The sequence below is a fragment of the Leptopilina heterotoma genome, unplaced genomic scaffold (assembly GCF_015476425.1).
Source record: "Leptopilina heterotoma isolate Lh14 unplaced genomic scaffold, ASM1547642v1 Lhet_36, whole genome shotgun sequence".
NCBI lineage: Eukaryota > Metazoa > Arthropoda > Insecta > Hymenoptera > Figitidae > Leptopilina > Leptopilina heterotoma.
In genome coordinates this window covers 983851-1000875 of record NW_025111040.1, presented here as the reverse complement: position 1 = coordinate 1000875, position 17025 = coordinate 983851, and the positions used below count along the sequence as shown (strand labels likewise).

General features: G+C 21.4%; 2 protein-coding genes and 1 long non-coding RNA gene across 5 annotated transcripts in view; 2 read left to right on the top strand and 1 right to left on the bottom strand.

The window, feature by feature from the left end:
* LOC122505571 (protein 60A) overlaps nucleotides 1-12778 on the top strand; it is a 28088-nt gene extending 15310 nt beyond the window's left edge. For both annotated transcript variants that reach the window (XM_043617283.1, XM_043617282.1), the window contains exons 5-7: nucleotides 10140-10328; nucleotides 10498-10574; nucleotides 12391-12778. In XM_043617283.1, the coding sequence (XP_043473218.1) occupies nucleotides 10140-10328; nucleotides 10498-10574; nucleotides 12391-12651 (527 nt within the window). In that variant the 3' untranslated portion in view covers nucleotides 12652-12778. The remainder of the gene's footprint in view (nucleotides 1-10139; nucleotides 10329-10497; nucleotides 10575-12390) is intronic.
* On the bottom strand, nucleotides 3924-17014 carry LOC122505573. The gene is made up of 5 exons (XR_006301927.1): nucleotides 16815-17014; nucleotides 12380-12603; nucleotides 7175-7267; nucleotides 6907-7061; nucleotides 3924-4880 (listed from the first exon to the last, which is right to left on the bottom strand). It is a non-coding gene; the product is annotated as an uncharacterized LOC122505573 (long non-coding RNA).
* LOC122505572 lies at nucleotides 15262-16816 on the top strand. Of its 2 annotated transcripts, none has more exons than XM_043617285.1 (3): nucleotides 15262-15410; nucleotides 16395-16602; nucleotides 16660-16816. In XM_043617285.1, exons 1-3 carry the CDS (start codon nucleotides 15396-15398, stop codon nucleotides 16767-16769), a joined length of 333 nt encoding a protein of 110 aa, XP_043473220.1. In that variant the 5' UTR covers nucleotides 15262-15395; the 3' UTR covers nucleotides 16770-16816. The 2 variants fall into 2 exon arrangements, with proteins under 2 accessions (XP_043473220.1, XP_043473221.1); XM_043617286.1 differs by lacking the exon at nucleotides 15262-15410 and adding an exon at nucleotides 15954-16173.
* Nucleotides 17015-17025: the final 11 nt, after the last annotated feature.

Here is a 17025-nt window from a genome sequence, read left to right as displayed (position 1 = left end):
ATTTTAAAAAAATTTATTAAAATTCTTCAAATGAATTCAATTATTTAAAATTTTGTTGATTAAATTCTTTATGAGAATTCAATTTTCAGAAATATTCAATTATTCAATAAATTAATTATATTTGTATTTAAATAATTAAATTCTCTTAGAACTTTATAGAAAGAATTGATTTTAAATTGAATTTCAGTTAAAATTTTAGTTAATAATTGAATATTAGAATTGTTATAGTTTAAATTTTTATATATAATTAAAGTTCCAAATATTTTTATATTGAAATCTTTGAAAATTGTTGAAAAACTGTAATAATATTAAAATGTTAATTTTGAAATAAAATACATAAAGTTTTGAATAATTTTATTTAAAAGTCTCAACAACAAAAAAATGATTGAATCTTGGAAGAATTACAGTTTTAGTTTTTGGAAATAATCAAATTTCAAAAAGACTTTACTTTGAAATTATTTAAAATATTTTAGTTCCCGTGGAAAAATAAATTTGTTTTTGAATATTTTATTTGAAAAAAATTATTCTATTTTTGAATGTAATTTAATTTAGAAATTATGAAAATAGTCGTCAAGTTTAATTTTTCGATAGCTACTTTTTTTTGTTTTAATGTCACATTTTACTACTTTTTCAAAATAAATTATCGAGTACGAAGCCTGTTGGAGGTAGAAAAGAAAATAATGTAATCGTTGTGAAATTAATCATGTGCTTTCTTGTTTGAAAATTTTCTTCTATCGATAGTCCTAAATTTAGCATTTGTAACTGGTTGGATCAGTTTAAGTTTGTTGAATTTCGAAAGCACGTTCACGTCTCTATTCTCATAAATAGGTATATTAAAAATTTTTATTTTCCATATTCGATAAAAAAAAAGTTTATTTTTATCGCCAAGTAAATTTTCAAAGAGCTCTAAAATTGTTACTCAAATTTTTTTTCTATTTTATTTCTTTTGCAATTAACTACCGAAAAGGGAGGAAAACAAATTTTTAAAGAACGTAAAACTCCAAAATAAATACGCTATGGATACTTGAGAAAAAATATGAAAAAAGAAAACGTTAGAGATAAAAAGATAAATGGCGTCCTCTTGTCTTCCTTGACTTACAACATGGGAGGTGGGCGTGTGTGTATTTATAAGAATGAGAGTAAAAAAAAAGAAAAAAAAATAAGAATAAGAGTCCCAAGATTGTAAGATAAGTTCGACCCCCGAATCCAATTCTGCCACTGAATCCGAGATGAGGCTCTCTCAGTGATGAGGAAGAGGAAACCTTCTGATCCGTTAGATAAGCCGGTAAATACACCTGTTGCCGTTGAGCCTTCGAGCTTTTTTTTTAAATTGATATTCTTCAACAGGTGTATCAACTTCAAAACATGACATTTCAAATGTCACACAATTTACTTCTATTCATAAATATGAAATTTTATATACTTTATGTGATGGAACATTATTATTTATAATAATATCCTGTCAAAATGGAACATATAATTATTCGTCATTAAATTCTAATAATAATTATTCGATATTTTCCCTCAGAATGGGGAGAAATTTACTCTTATGTAATATCCACACGGATAAATATTTTTTAGACACATTTATAAATTTCGAAACTGTCCTTAAAGAAATTGGGGAAAATTGATTAATTATTTCTTCGAGCAATTTTTGTTTGGTTTTTTTTTGGCAATTTTCTAATATAATAATGGTTCATTTCCTTTAAATTTTAATTTAATCTAACGAAAATTCTGTAAAAAGAAAAAAAATCCAATTGCATAGAAATTATGGAAATGAAAAGTTTGTTTAATTCCAAATTAAAAAGCAACATGTGCTAAATAAAAATTCATCAAAACAAAAATTTAAATATTTCTAAAAATTACAATTCTTTCAAAATTTAATTATTTTTTAGAATTTTAAGTGACAATTATTTAAAATCAATTCCATCAGATTTCAATTACGAGAAATGAAATTGAACCAATTCAAATATATCTAAAAATTTAAATTACAATTTTTCAAAAACCTAATTTTTTCAGAATTTACAAATTAAATTTTTTAAATGTCAATAATTGTCCTAAAATAAATATTAAAATACTTGTTATTCATTTAACCACATGAATTAAAATTTCAAAATACTTTCAATGTATAACCTATTGAAATTTAATTATTTATAAAAATTTTAACTACAATTCTTCCAAAAAAATTCAAATAATTCAATTAAAAATCTTTTAAAATTTAAATATTTCTTAAAATTTCTTTGATATCGCTTCAAATATTCAATTTTTTTCTAAAAGGTTAACCGAGATTTTTTTAAACTTAATTCGTGTCAGAATTGAACTACAACAATTATTAATTATTTTCAAATGAAATAAAATTCTTCGCAGAAATTCAATTATGTAACAAAATTTTTTTTAAATTCTCGTCAAAATTTCAATTATCGTTATAAATAATAGAATTCTTCTCCGAAATTCAATTATTTGCAAAAAATTTAATAATATTCTTCGCAAAATTTCAATTATTTGCAAAAAAATTTAATAAAATTCTTGCCAAAATTTTAATTATTTTCGAAAAATTTAATAAAATTCTTGTCAAAATTTTAATTATTTTCAAAAATTTACCTCAATTTAATGATTTTTAATATTCACTATTTTCATAAAATCTTCCAAAAGAATTCAATTATTTAAAAAAAAAAAAATTGTAAAAGAATTCTTCGCAAACATTTAATTACTTTCATAAATAATAAAAAAATTACCCAGGAATTAAATTATTTACAAATTTCTTATAAATTTCTTCGCAATAATTCAATTATTTTCATAAATTATAAATTTTTTTACAGTGATTTAATTATTTTCATAAATAATAAAATTCTTTTTAGGACTTCAATTACTTTCACAAATAATAAAACTCATCGTAGGATTTCAATTATTTTTCATTCAATTTTAATCGAATTCCTCGTAAAATTTAATTATATTTCTTAAAAATTTAATTAAAATTTGTCAAATGAATTTAATTATTTACAAAAAGTTGTTAATAAAATTCTTTATGAGAATTCAATTTTAAGAAACATTCAATTATTCAATAAATCATTTATTTTTTAATTTAAATAATTGAATTCTTGTAGAATTTTCTAATAAAAATTGATTTTAAAATTAATTCCAATTAAAATTTTAGATAATTGAATATTAAAAGTATTATAGCGCGAATGTTTAGAAATAATTGAATTTTAAAAAGGTTTCAAATTAAAATCTTTGTAAATTTGAATTTTTTCTACTTTTAATTAAAAATTGTGTACAATTAATTTTTTTAAAGTTTTTATTTTTTAATATATTTAATTAAAAATTTTCGAATAATCCGAATAATCGAAATTTTGTGAAATTGAGTTTTGTAAACAAATGTTTTTGAAAATTCTCAAAGAAATTTTTTTTCAAAAAATATTAAAAATATAATTTATTTAGAGAAGAATTTTTGTTAAAAATTCTATTAAATAATAATTGAATTGAAATGATGAAAACAATTGCAAAAGGTTTGAATTTAAAATTATTGAAAATCTTAATTTCTATAGAAAAATAATAATGATTAAATATTTATTCAAAAATAAAATTATTGATATTTTCGAATAAGTTTACTTTTGAAGAAGTTTGCAAATAAATAGAAAATTTTTTTGACTAACTAATCATTTTTAGAGTAAATCAGAATATTTCTTAGGGAAAAAGTTAAAATTTCGTTTGGAAATCAGGAAAAGTGAAGGAAAATCAGAATTTAATTTTTTGTGGCAACCCTGTAATAGTATTAGTATTATATTTTGTTTTCCCTTTCTATTTTCGGTTACTATTTTAAAAATTGTGTTTTATTGTGAAGAAGAATATATAAAGCAAAAAAAACCAGAAATGTATCGAGTTACAAAATTATTTTTCCCCTTAAATAGTTGCAAGAGAAAAGGAATAAAAGTTTAAAAAGGCGAAATTCAATTTTTTCCAAATGAAAAACTATTTTGAATGTTGAAACTATTAGATCTTCAATCGATATGTTTGTAACTGAAACCGAATATATTATGGGATTTAAATATACAACAAGAGATGGAAATTTGGGGGAAAAAAACCAAGAGATGATGTTTTTTTGTTACTGTGGTTTTTTTTTTTGAGAAAAAAAGAAGAAAAAAAAGAAGAAAAGAAAGGATCATGTGACCCAATTTTAACAGGGATTCTTTTTTATTCCTGGGGATAATAAGCTCGTTCATATGGCAAGGAGAGCAAGGAGAGTGTTAATAATAAAAAGAGAGGGTCTATAGAGAATGAGGCGCGTATAGTTTGTTGTTTGCCGCGCCTAGATCATTTTGTTTCTTACGTCCCTCACCGCGAACTCCTCACAGGTCTCTCTTTCGAGCATTCGCGTAACTCTCCCCCAGGTCCCACTGGGCAACCGGTTTACCTTTAATCATTCAATATAAAACACAAGATCGGTGCTACACCTTTATATTTATATACATATTCTGATTTTGTATTGGTAGCTCACCGGCATATACATCGACTTTTATTTTAACATCGAGAGAATTGTTGTGTATATATGTGCCTCTCGAGGAGAGGTGCGTCTTTCTATTGCGACACGTATACATATATTTTCTTTCTCTCTTAATATCCAGTTATATACTTCACTCTCACATAAAGATAATGATGATGATGAAGTTGCTGATGATGGTTATAAAGAACTTGGACAAAATCTTATTGAAGGTCCTCCCCAACTATTCGATTCATTTGTCACTGTATAGATTTTTTTTTCTATTGTGTATATTTTTTTCTATTTCTATTTCTTCCTATGATGTCTTCATTTTATCATTTATTGGACTTTGTGAATTTGTTCCTACAATGATCAATTTTTTTTTTCATTTTGACTCTATCACCTGAAATTATTTTCGAAATTAAATTTTCGTTTAATTATTATAGGGTTACCACAGAAATTTTATTTTATTTTTCCCTGAATTTTCCCTAATTTCCAGACAAAATTTTCACTTTTTCCCTGACCCTGAAGAATATTCTGATTCACTCTAAAAAAATAATAGATACTCAAAAAAATGATCTACTACATTTACGAATTTCTTTAATTGTAAAATTATTCAAAAACATCAATAACTTCTTTTTTAAATAAAAATATTTAATCACTATTATTTTTCCATAGGAATTAAGATTTTAAAAAAATTCAAATTCCAACCTTTTTGAAATTCAACAAATTATAAGAATATTATTACAGAACATGAAGAAGGCGATGTTTTGTAATAATTTAAATTACCATAAAGTTTTTCAAAAAAAAAAATTAATTATTTACAAAAATCCTAATAAAATCCTTCGCAAGAATTCAATTATTTTTACAAGTACAGACTTCGCACTTAATAATTAATATAGTGAATGTTGTAGACTTAATAATTAATTTTAAAAAAGTAGCAATAAGTTGTTTTCAAGCTAAAAAAAGTAGCTATCGAAAAATTAAACTTGACGACCAAAAGAACTCGTTTTAGAAACTTCACAAAACTGACAAAAATTCCCTACTATATTTCAATTTCCTGACTTTTTCCCAATTTTCATCAAAAATATTATTTATTTATTTCTTATCCCGCTAATAAATTGAATTCATGCAACGAATTTTATTATTCATCAAAGAATTTAAATATTTATCAAAATAATTTAATATTCTTGCGAAGAATTTTATAAAAATTTTTAAATAATTGATTTCTTTTGACTGATTTTATGTAAATTCTGAATTAAAATAATTTAATTCATGAAAAATTTTTATTATTCATAAAAAGAATTGAATTCTTACGAAGATTTTTAGAAAAATTTTTTTTAAATAATTGAATTCTGTTTGGAAATTTTATGAAAATAAGACATTGAAAATCATTGAATTGCAAAAAGTTTATAAAAATAATTAAATTTTACAAAGAATTCTTTTAAAATTTTTGACAATAATTGAATGTCTGTGTGGCATTTTATTAGATTCTTTTTGAAAATAATTGAATTTCCAAGAAGAATTTTATTACATTTAAAAATAATTGAATTCTTGTGATGAACATTGTTATTTATGAAAATAATTGAATTTTTCAAAGAATTTTATTAAAATGCCTCAAAATAATTGAATTTTCGGCAATAATTTTGTTATTTATGGACATAATTGAATTCTTTCGAAGAATTCCTTATGTAAATAATTGAATTCTCACGAAGAATGTTATTATTTATGAAAATAATTGATTTCTTGAAAAGAATTTTAGTTTTTAAGAAAATAATTGAATTTTTCTAGAGAATTTTCTTAAAATTTGAAGAAATCAATTGAATTCTTGTGACAATTTTTTCTATGAAAATAATTGAATTGTTGTAGAATTTTCTAATAAAAATTGATAGTTGTATTTAAATAATTGAATTCGTGTAGAATTTTCTAATAAAAATTGATTTTAAAATGAATTTCAGTTAAAATTTTAGATAATAATTGAATATTAAAAGCAATATAACGTGAATTTTTAGAGATAATTGAATTTTGAAAAGGTTTCAAATTAAAATCTTTAAAAATATGAATTTTTCTTACTTTTAACTAAGAATTCTGTAGAATTAATATTTTTGAAAAAGTTTAATTGAATTTTTTTAAAAATTATTTTAATTAATTTGGAAAGTTTTTCCTTCCAAGAGGCAGTTTTTTATTTTTGTTACTCATTTTGGATTAATACTGAGAAATTATTTACGAATTTAAATTTTCGTTTAGTTATTAATATAGAATTGTTAATTTCAGAATTATTTTTTCCAAATAATTTCTAGAAAAGAAAATTAAAAATAATGCTATGATTTTGTTTATTTTGACTTTAAATTTACGTTAAATTTAGTCAAATTTAGTTAAATTTCAGTTAAATGTAAATTTTTGTTTAAATTTTTAATTTTCATATTTACCAGAGTGTAGAAATTTCTCTCTCTCTCTCTCTCAATTTTCAATTCGAATGAAAATTTCAAAATTGAGTATTTTTCTTCGTCCTCCCCTCATTCATGTTTCTTGTTTTCTGAATAATTCTTCCTTTCTGTCTTATAGAATGAGTTTATTGTAGAATCTAGAAGAAAAATAAGACGATTAGTTTTTTTTACCAAATAAAAGAAAAAATACACTCGACAATTCCGGTCCAAACCGGAACGAGCAACTTTTAATAAATATATAAAACATTACCTGGTTGCACGTCCTTGACTCTCAGATTATTGCGAAACTCACGGCTAGACTACTCCTTCGGAAATCTGTATATTTATCCTTGAACTTTTATCTCTAAAAAAGAAGAAAAGAAGATGAAGAAAAACAATTTATTGAAAATTCAATTTTTAACTTTTCTTTTTTATTAATTACTAGCAAATGTTACTCTCGCTAGCGCACGGAACGTGATATTCAATTTCTTATTATTATGAAAATTACAAATATTATTATTTTCAAATATGAATTTTTGAATAATTTCAGATTCAAACTTTTAAAAAATTCAATTATTAATTAATTTACTATTTAATTATTCTTGTTTATTAATTTCAAAAAATTTAATAAAATTCTTCGCAAGAATTCAATTATTTGCGAAAATAATAACATTCTTCAAAACAATTCAATTTTATTTATAATTAGTAAAATTCTTTGCAAAAATTAATTTATTTTAAATACAATTTCAATAAAATTTCATGAGAGAATTCAATTTTTTTTTAATTTTTAATAATATTTCTCGAAAAAATTAAATTATTTTCAAGAAAATTTTACGAAAGAATTCAATTTTTTTCTTAATTCGTTTTAAAAAATTCCAATAGAATTCAATTATTTTCTAAAATTTTAATAACTTCTTCAAAAAACAATTCAATTAAATGTATAAATAGTAAAATTCTTTGCAAAAATTCAATTATTTTTAATACAATTTTAATAAAATTTCATAAAAGAATTGATTTTTAAAAAATGTTTAATAATATTTTTCGAAAAAATTCAATTTTCAAAAAGTTTCACGAAAGAATTCAATTTTTTTCTTAATTCTTTATAAAATTTTTCAATAGAATTCAATTATTTTCTAAAATCTTATTAAAATTCAATAATTAAATGTTTAATTTCAATTATTAACAAAACATGATTATTTTAAAAACTTGAAAGTAATTGTTCGTAAAATTCAATTATTTAAAAAAAATTTAATTACAATTATATTAAAGAATCTTAATTATTTAAAAAAATTCAAAGAAATTCTTCAAAAAAAATTTAGTTAGAATTTTCAAAAATTTTAACAAAATTCTTGGTGAGAATTCAATTATTTTTCTAAACATTCTTCGAAGAAATTCTATTATTATTAAATTTTTTAATAAAATTCTTTGCAAAAATTCAACTATTTTTAATACAATTTTAATGAAATTTCATGGAAGAATTCAATTTGTTTTTAATTTTTAATAATATTTTTCGAATAAATTCAATTATTTTCTAAACTTTTAATAAATCCTTCGACACAATTTAATTATATTTATGAATAATAATAGAATTCTTTGCAAAAATTCAATTATTTTTTTAAAAATTTCACAAAAAATTCAATTTTTTTCTTAATTCGTTATAAAATTTTTTAAAAGAATTAAATTACTTTCTAAAATTTTAATAAAATTCAATAATTAAATGTTTAATTTCAATTTATAACAATCACGATTATTTTAAAAACTTGAAAGAAATTATTCATAAAGTTCAATTATTTTAAAAATTTTTAATTAAAATTATTAAAGAAACTCCATTATTTAAAAAAAAATTCAAAGAAATTCTTCGAAAAGAATTTAATTAGAATTTTCAAAAATTTTAACCAAACTCTTTGCGAGAATTCAATTATTTTCCTAAATAATAAAATTCTTCGAAGAAATTCTATTATTATCAAATTTTTTAGTAAAATTCTTCGCAACGATTAGGTGATTAAAGATTCATTAATTTTTAAATTGAAAATACTTAAAGAGAAAAATTATTTTAAAAAATTACGAAACAAACAAGCAAACAACAACTAACTTTAAACTGCGAGCAAATTACTGGAATACAACAATTATTGATATAGATTGAAAATTTGGCAAAAAAAATGAAATTAATTTTTATTTTCGAGTAATCTACGAATATATTTTATTTATTATATTAATATACACTTTTATGAAAATAAGGGAAAATTTGCAAACTATTCTCGTCTGTATACTATAATATAAAACTCGTCGCGGGCAAAGTACAGAAGCAGGTGTCTGCAATCTTAGTAAATGCGCGCATTCCTCTAAGGCAATTTACTAGCTTTCACAAAAATCGACTCTTGTGTTGTCAATAGGAAAATTATTTACATATATAGGACACTTATTTAACACGTGCATAGAATCAACAGAAAAAATAATTTATCACAATTTTGTTTTCTTTTTTTTTCCACCACTTTGTGGCAATAAATAGGAATAAAATAGAATTTTGAAGAAAATTGAAATTGTTTTGGAATTTTTCTTTGTAAAATATTTGTTTTCTTCTTTTTTTTTTGTTAGCTGGTGAAAAAAAATTGCGAATACGATATTAGAGTGAAAAGAAGGGTTTTATTATAAATGTGTGGTTAATAATAAACTTGACTATGGGCTTTCAAATCTTTATATAACTCGTACATGTGTTTTTGCTTTATGCAAAAGTTGTTATAATTAGAGGCCTAGATTTAAACTATATAATATGAATCGTGTTGGATTATTGTAAAGTGAACGGCTCGATTAAATATCGTGTCTAAATGTATATCTATACTCGAGGCGTTGAGATTCTTAAATAGTAAATATTCATGAAGGTTGGCTATAAATAATCGCACGCGACAGGGTCCAATAAACACCCATTCTACATTTTTCCCATTTGCAAATTAATTTTCATCTTAATTTTTCTTTTCTTTTGTACTAAATAAATTGCATTTTTTTTTCTTTCCTTTCTCATCGCAGTCAAAATTATTTTCTATTCGTTGATTCCATTTTTTAAATCTCATTAAAAGAAAAACAAAAAATCGGGAGTTTTTTAATTAATTATTTTATGTAATAAATTATTAATCGGAAAAAAATTCTTGCTGAGTGAGATGAAGATTATTTGCTTTTTTTTTCTTCTAAAATTTGTAATTTCTATATTTAATAAAAAATGATAATTTTTCTTGTTTCAGTGCACGAGGTGAAGCCGGAGGATATTGGAATTGTTGGATTTCGAGGCGATGCTGGTAAACAACCATTTATGGTTGGCTTTTTCAAAAGTTCTGGTATGAGGGAAAAAAAATTCAGACAAAAACGAGACGCGAGGAGAAAAAAGAAAAGCGATTCTTCGAGTTTGGAATATCGGAGTAATCCCTATATTGGTAAATTGAGAACATAGTTAACAGGAATTTAAGAATTAAATTAATATTAAAAATTTAATAAAAAATTAATAATTATCTAGAAATTATTTTCAAATGGAATTTTTAATTTAGAATATTTTCTATATTTACTGAAGGGAAAAAAATTAATTTTAAAACTTTTTTTTTACAGACGCAGCTACTCAGTACAATTCGAGAACGTGTAAAATACAAACACTTTACGTTAGTTTTCGGGATTTACAATGGCAGGTGAGAAATTTTCACAACGTAGAAATATTTTTTATTTAAATAATTATTTTTAATTATTCATGTTTTTTTTATTTAAATAATTGAATTTGCGACTTTAAATGGGGTACAGTTTTTCTAAAACACGATTTCTAATATTTTATTTTCTATTTTTCTAAAATTTTCTAATTTTCTATTCTCTTATTTTTTATTTTCTTCGAGAATTAAATTATTTAAACAAGAAAATTAAATTTTCATAATAATTATAACTGCTCATGATTTTTTTGAAAGTTATTATAAAGAAATATGTAATTGAAAATATTGAAAATAATTGAATTTAAAAAAATTAGAATGAAACAATTCTAAGAATTACTTGTTTTTAAAAATATTTTAATATAATTATTAGAAACTAATTTTCATAAATTTTTATTTTTAAATTTATAGATACCTGAAGATTTTTCATTCCAATTTTTGAGAATTCAATTATTTTCAAAATTTACAATTGAAATTATTCAAAATTTGATATTTAAAAATTGCAATAAAATACTTGAAAAAAAATCCATTATTTTCTACCATTTTTAACTAAACTTTATCAATAAATCAATTATTTGTAATAACTTTCCGAAAGTTCTTCGAAAATTCAATTATTTAAATACAAAAATTCAATTTTTTATAATAATTCCAACTGTCCATATTTTTTAAAGGTTATTAATTAATTTTCAAAAAAATTATAATAAAGAAATTCATAAAATAATTTTTTTAAACATATTTTAAAATAATTTTTGAAAGGTAACAGTTTTTCAATTATATACAATTGGACAATTTCTAAACAAATGAAATTTTTGGTAAAATGTTTTAAAAATAATTGAATTTTCGAAAAATATGAAAAAATAATCAAATTTTGAAAGAATTTTAATTATAAATATGAACATGACTTTTTCGAAATTTTAATAAGTCTAAAAAAGTAAATTATTGAAAGTATTAATTTACTTTCTTCGAAGATAATTGAATATTAAAAAATTATGATAAAATAATTCTAAAAATTGTTTTTTTCAAAAATATTTTAATATAATTTTTAGAATAGATAATATTTATTAATTTCTATTTTAAAAATTTACACTCAAAGATATTTTATTAAAATTTAAATTTAATTTGTGAATTCAATATTATTTTCAAAATTTACAACTAAAATTCTTCAAAAGTTGATTTTCAAAAATTGTAATAAAATACTTTAAAAAATCAATTATTTTCAATTAAATTTTACAAAAAATTCAATTATTGAAACTCTTTTTAATTGTATATTTTGGAAATTTAATTAGAAAAATTATTCAAAAATTGATTTTGACAGATTTGTCTCTAGTTAATTTTCACACTATAAAAATCGAAATAATAAATCTTAGAAATTAAAACTTGTTGGAAAATTTTTTTTTAGAAATCAGAACTTGTTAGAAAAACAGTTTTTAGAATACTGATTTCATTAGAAATCGATTTTTTTAGAAAGAAAATGATTAAAAAAGCTACCACCTACCATCCTTTTTTCTCATTTTAATTATTTTAATCAGCAAATATTAAATATGTATTGATAAATAAGTTGTTAAGCAAGTTGATTTAATTTTTGTTAAAATTAATTAATTTAGATAAATTCTCAATAAAGCTAAATAAATTCTTAATTAATTTGGTGTAATTTTTAATTAAATTTACTGGGTTAGTTGTAGAATAAAATAAATATTTTCTATTAAGATTGTTGATAAAATTAGAAAAAGGAATTTAATTATTAAAAAATATAATTATTTACGAAAACAAAGTTAATTTTAAAAAAATTTGTTTACCTGTTTTTTAGGACTGGATTATTGCACCCGACGGTTATGACGCATATTATTGCAGTGGGGAATGTAATTTTCCATTAAATGCACATATGAATGCGACAAATCACGCAATTGTTCAAACACTTGTGCATCTTGTTAATCCTGGCAAAGTTCCAAAGCCATGTTGTGCACCAACAAAACTCTCGGCCATTTCCGTTCTCTATTTCCTCGACGAGAGTAATGTTATTCTTAAAAAGTACAAAAATATGGTTGTCAAGAGTTGTGGATGCCATTGAGAGAGAAAAGTTTATTTTTCACTCTTTCAATTTTAGGTTTTTTTATTACAATTCATTTCTTTAAGTTAATTACGTAATAATTGAATTTTTTTTAATAGAAAATTACATTTTTTTAAAATAGCAAGTTTAATTTGTTTAAATAGCAAATTGAATTGTTTTTAAATGATACATTCAATTTCTTTGAATCGGAAATACAATTTTTTTTAATAGTAAATTAATTTTTGTTTGAGAAAAATAATAATAATTATTTGAAAAAATTTTTATTCTAGAGATTTTCTTTCTTTTCTAATTTTTTTATTTTGATTTTTTTATTTTCATTTTATTCAAATAATTTTTTGAGATTAATGTTTAATTGTGTATATATGATTAAAAGATAATTTACATTTTAGATACAGTAAAATTAAAATTAGATAAGAGAAGCTTTATTTTATTTAAAAAAAATTAAGTTTATAGAAAATCACTTTTTGTATTTTAGAATTTTTTTTAACAACAAACTAACATATTTTTTTTTACCTTCTCATTAGTGAGAAGGTACTTTTTTTATTTTATTCTATTATTTTTTGTTTTACTCTTTTTCGAATGATTTATCGATTATTTTAAAAAATGGAAAATTTAAGACGCAATTTATTTCAGTGTTTACTTTTTAACTTTAAGGAAAAGTACTCAAGGCTTTAAAAGTCTTATAAAAAAGAAAAAAAATGTATATTCAATTTTTTCAAAATACAACGATTATTAATATAGGTTCTTAACAATAATTTTGTTTTCAAAAAATAATCATTAAGTATTTTTCGATTTTTGTTATATTTTTCTTTTTTTTTTAACAAGACACTAAAAATAGAGACTTTTTCTCCTATACCAGTGAGTCACTCGATGCAAAGTTAAAACGAGCGAATTGATAAATCAGAAGAGCGAATAATTACAATGAGATTGCGTCAACTTGTATTTTTTAATGTTACAATTGTTTTATTATTGATTATTCTTCCTCTCATCTTTTTTGTTCTTAAAAAAATGCCATATTTTTGTACAACAATTTTTTTACCAGTGAAAAAGAAATCAAATTTTGATTGTTTGTTCAAAAAAATTGAATAAATGAAAAATTAGTTAATTGCTTCAGTTTCAAATTGAAAAGAAAATATTAATTATACCAAAATGATTAAATGTGTGTATAGTAAAAATAATTTTGTGCTGGAAAACTATTTTTCATCATTTTTGAAACCAAGTTTAAAAAATTATTTGTACTTCTATTTTAACTAACTTATTATTTAAGTTATTTATAAATGTTTATATACTCAGATGTTTGTTTTTTTTAGAATATCATAATTTTTTTAAGAGAATTTTTATAATGAATTTGTGAGAAAAAAGAATAAATTTTTTTTTGTTTGTTTTATTTTGCACGTACGAATATTGAATATTTGTTGATTGTAAATGCGGCAAAAATATTTGTTTTTAAGAGTAACTAAAAAAAATGCTAACAATCAATGTAAATAAATTTTTTGTACATAGACGTTTATATTAATGTTAACATTTTACGACACAAAATATAGAGTTTGTGCTTCAAAGAAGAATATTTTTTAGTTATTTTTACACCTGTTTACAAGTTCCTTAAATTAGTAATATTTATTAATTAAAGTAGTAAATGTTTTAATTCAACTAAATATTTTAATTAAATAATCAATTACAAAATGTTTTAGACTTTTTCAATTTTTAAAATAAAATAAATAAAAATAAAATAAGTTTTAAAAACAAAATTGTTTCGTCAACAAAGAAATAATTCTAATATAATAATATTAGACTATTTGAATTAAACTCTTCTGGTTATTTTTCATTATAAAAAATAAAAACTTGTTTCGTTAATAATAAAATTAACAAATTATTTGGAACATTAACGTTAACTATTTAAATAAAGAAACTATTTTTTAATAATAAAAACAGTCATATTTTTATTACTATTTTTTATTATTAATTATTATTACTATTTATTATTATTATTTATAATATAATTTGTTATTATTTAATTAAATTTTAAATAACTAGCGCCTCAGACGGCCTTCGGCCGTCTTCGTTGCTTCTATTCCATGTTCATTTTTGTTCAATTTTTAAAAGTTTTAATGTTAATTTTTTCAATTTAATAATTTTTTAAATAAAATTCTATTTTACTTAAAATATTTTTTTGCTTAAGTGTAAAATTTTCTATTAATTTAATTATATTTTTAATTACAAATTATATGTTATTTATTATTTATATTATTATTTATTTAGTAGTAAAAGAATAATTTCAGACTGCAGCTCCATCTCTTAAGTATATGTGAATTTTTAATGTACTACAATTTCATTTGGAAACATGAGTTCGCCCTTCTATTCATATTACCGATGCTTAATCTTTTCGATACTTTTCGAGTTACACTTTCGAGTGCATTCGATTCTTTTATCCCATGTCTTTTTTTAGAAAGGATAAGTTCGGAATTGTCATCCAACGACATCTGGAAGTCGTTTTTGAATTTAAATTGTACTTATTTTTTAAACAGTTTTTTAAAAAGAGACAAATGTTTTTTTAATAAGACAAAACTAGAAATTTCGTTATTAAAAATTGTTTAAAATGTTTTGTATTTTATTAACTTTATTGGAAAAATTTAAGTTGATAAGATTTGAAAGAAGAAAAATAGTTTCCAACATTATCGACCATGTTGACATAAAATCAAAATAAAATATTCCCCATTTGTTTATATTATTTTATTGTTATTACAATGGAAATAAATAAGGTAAGATAATTTTTTGCTCTTTTTTTAAACATTTTTTAGAACTAACAATAATACACTGTAAAAAAATCTGGTGTAAAATAACACGAAACTTGTAATTTCACACATCAAAATTATAGGTTGTACGTAGTAAATTTATTTCGTTCCAAAAGTAGTTTTACTATTTTTAATAATTTTACATTATACGACTATGTAATTTAATAGTTTTGTGTAAATTTACTACGTCCGACGTAGGAAAATTTGATCACTATGTCCGACGTGGTATTTTTACATTGCGTGTATTTCTACACTTTGACGTAATATTACGTCGCACGATCTGTACAATTACATGGCGAATGTAATTTTCTTATTCCTTTAAGATTTTCGAAAAATTTTCAAGTTTTTATAAATAACTCTAAAAAAGTGTATATAATGTACATTTATAGAAAGTATATGCTAATTTATAAGTAAATAATAATATAACAAAAAGTTTTGGGCTATATTTCATAAATACAAAAAGCTACGACTGAAAATATTATTTCAAAAAATATTTGCAGGTTATGTAGATTACAGTCGGCGTGTAAAAATACCACGTCGGACATAGTGACCAAACTTTCCAACGTCGGACATAGTAAATTTACAGCAGATTTTTTTACAGTGTATTTTTCAATATTTATATAAATTGACATTGTTAATTCAACGATTGTCGTGATCTTGACAATTGCCTTCAGACAACAATAAAAAGTTTAAATCGTTTAAATAATTAGATTGTTCGCTGCTTTCTTTGGTAATAAAAATAAAAATTATTATCTTTTAAATTTTCTAATCAGTTTTTAATATTGTTGTAATATTTATTTAATAGGACACCTGAAATTCAGGTTTTGTTTATGTTTACCTCTGTTTACGAATAACCTAACCTCAAAATACATTATAAAAACATATACGAAATAATTTTCTACATTATAATTAAATAATTAAACTTTGGAATTTTAATTTTTGTTCAAATAGAGAAACGAAGAGGTAAAACGTCAAAAAATGGATGTACCAGTATTAGTTCAAGTGACGAAGGGAGAAAATATAATTTACGAGAAAATTGGCAATGAAGTTGATAATGATAATCTAAAAGCACTACGCAAAAGTGCAGAAATTGTTCAGAAGAACCTCAATTCTTATTTAACAAAACTAGTTGAAGAGGAAAGAAAGACTCAACCTAATGGTAAATATTTTGTAATTAAAAAAACCTCTTCTCATAATTAACAAATATATTTTTCAGAAAAATCTAAAGCAACAAAAGACGAAAGCAGTGAATCTGATTTTTCTGACGAGGAACAAGACGAAGATGTTGATAATTTATTAAAAACAATTTCTGCTAAAAAATGTTAATTTAGGAGCAAATTATATATTTTTTAAATAAATTACTTTTCTTACCATTTCGATTCGTTTTTTTGAAGTCCCTAAAGTCTTTAGAAGTCCTCTTTAAAAATTATAAAACTTTTTCAGTTTTTTTCATTGAAAAACGCAAATCTGCTCAAATTGTTCAATTTTATAGGTATACACATTTATACCAAAGTTATTGTTATTAAATTTGTTATTTAGACTTTACAGTTGCAAATTGACATTCTGGACCTTTAAATTTAAA

Coding starts and splice junctions, on each gene's coding strand:
- LOC122505572 (XM_043617285.1), top strand. Junction 16,603..16,659: donor AAGAAAGACTCAACCTAATG/GTAAATATTTTG, acceptor TATATTTTTCAG/AAAAATCTAAAGCAACAAAA.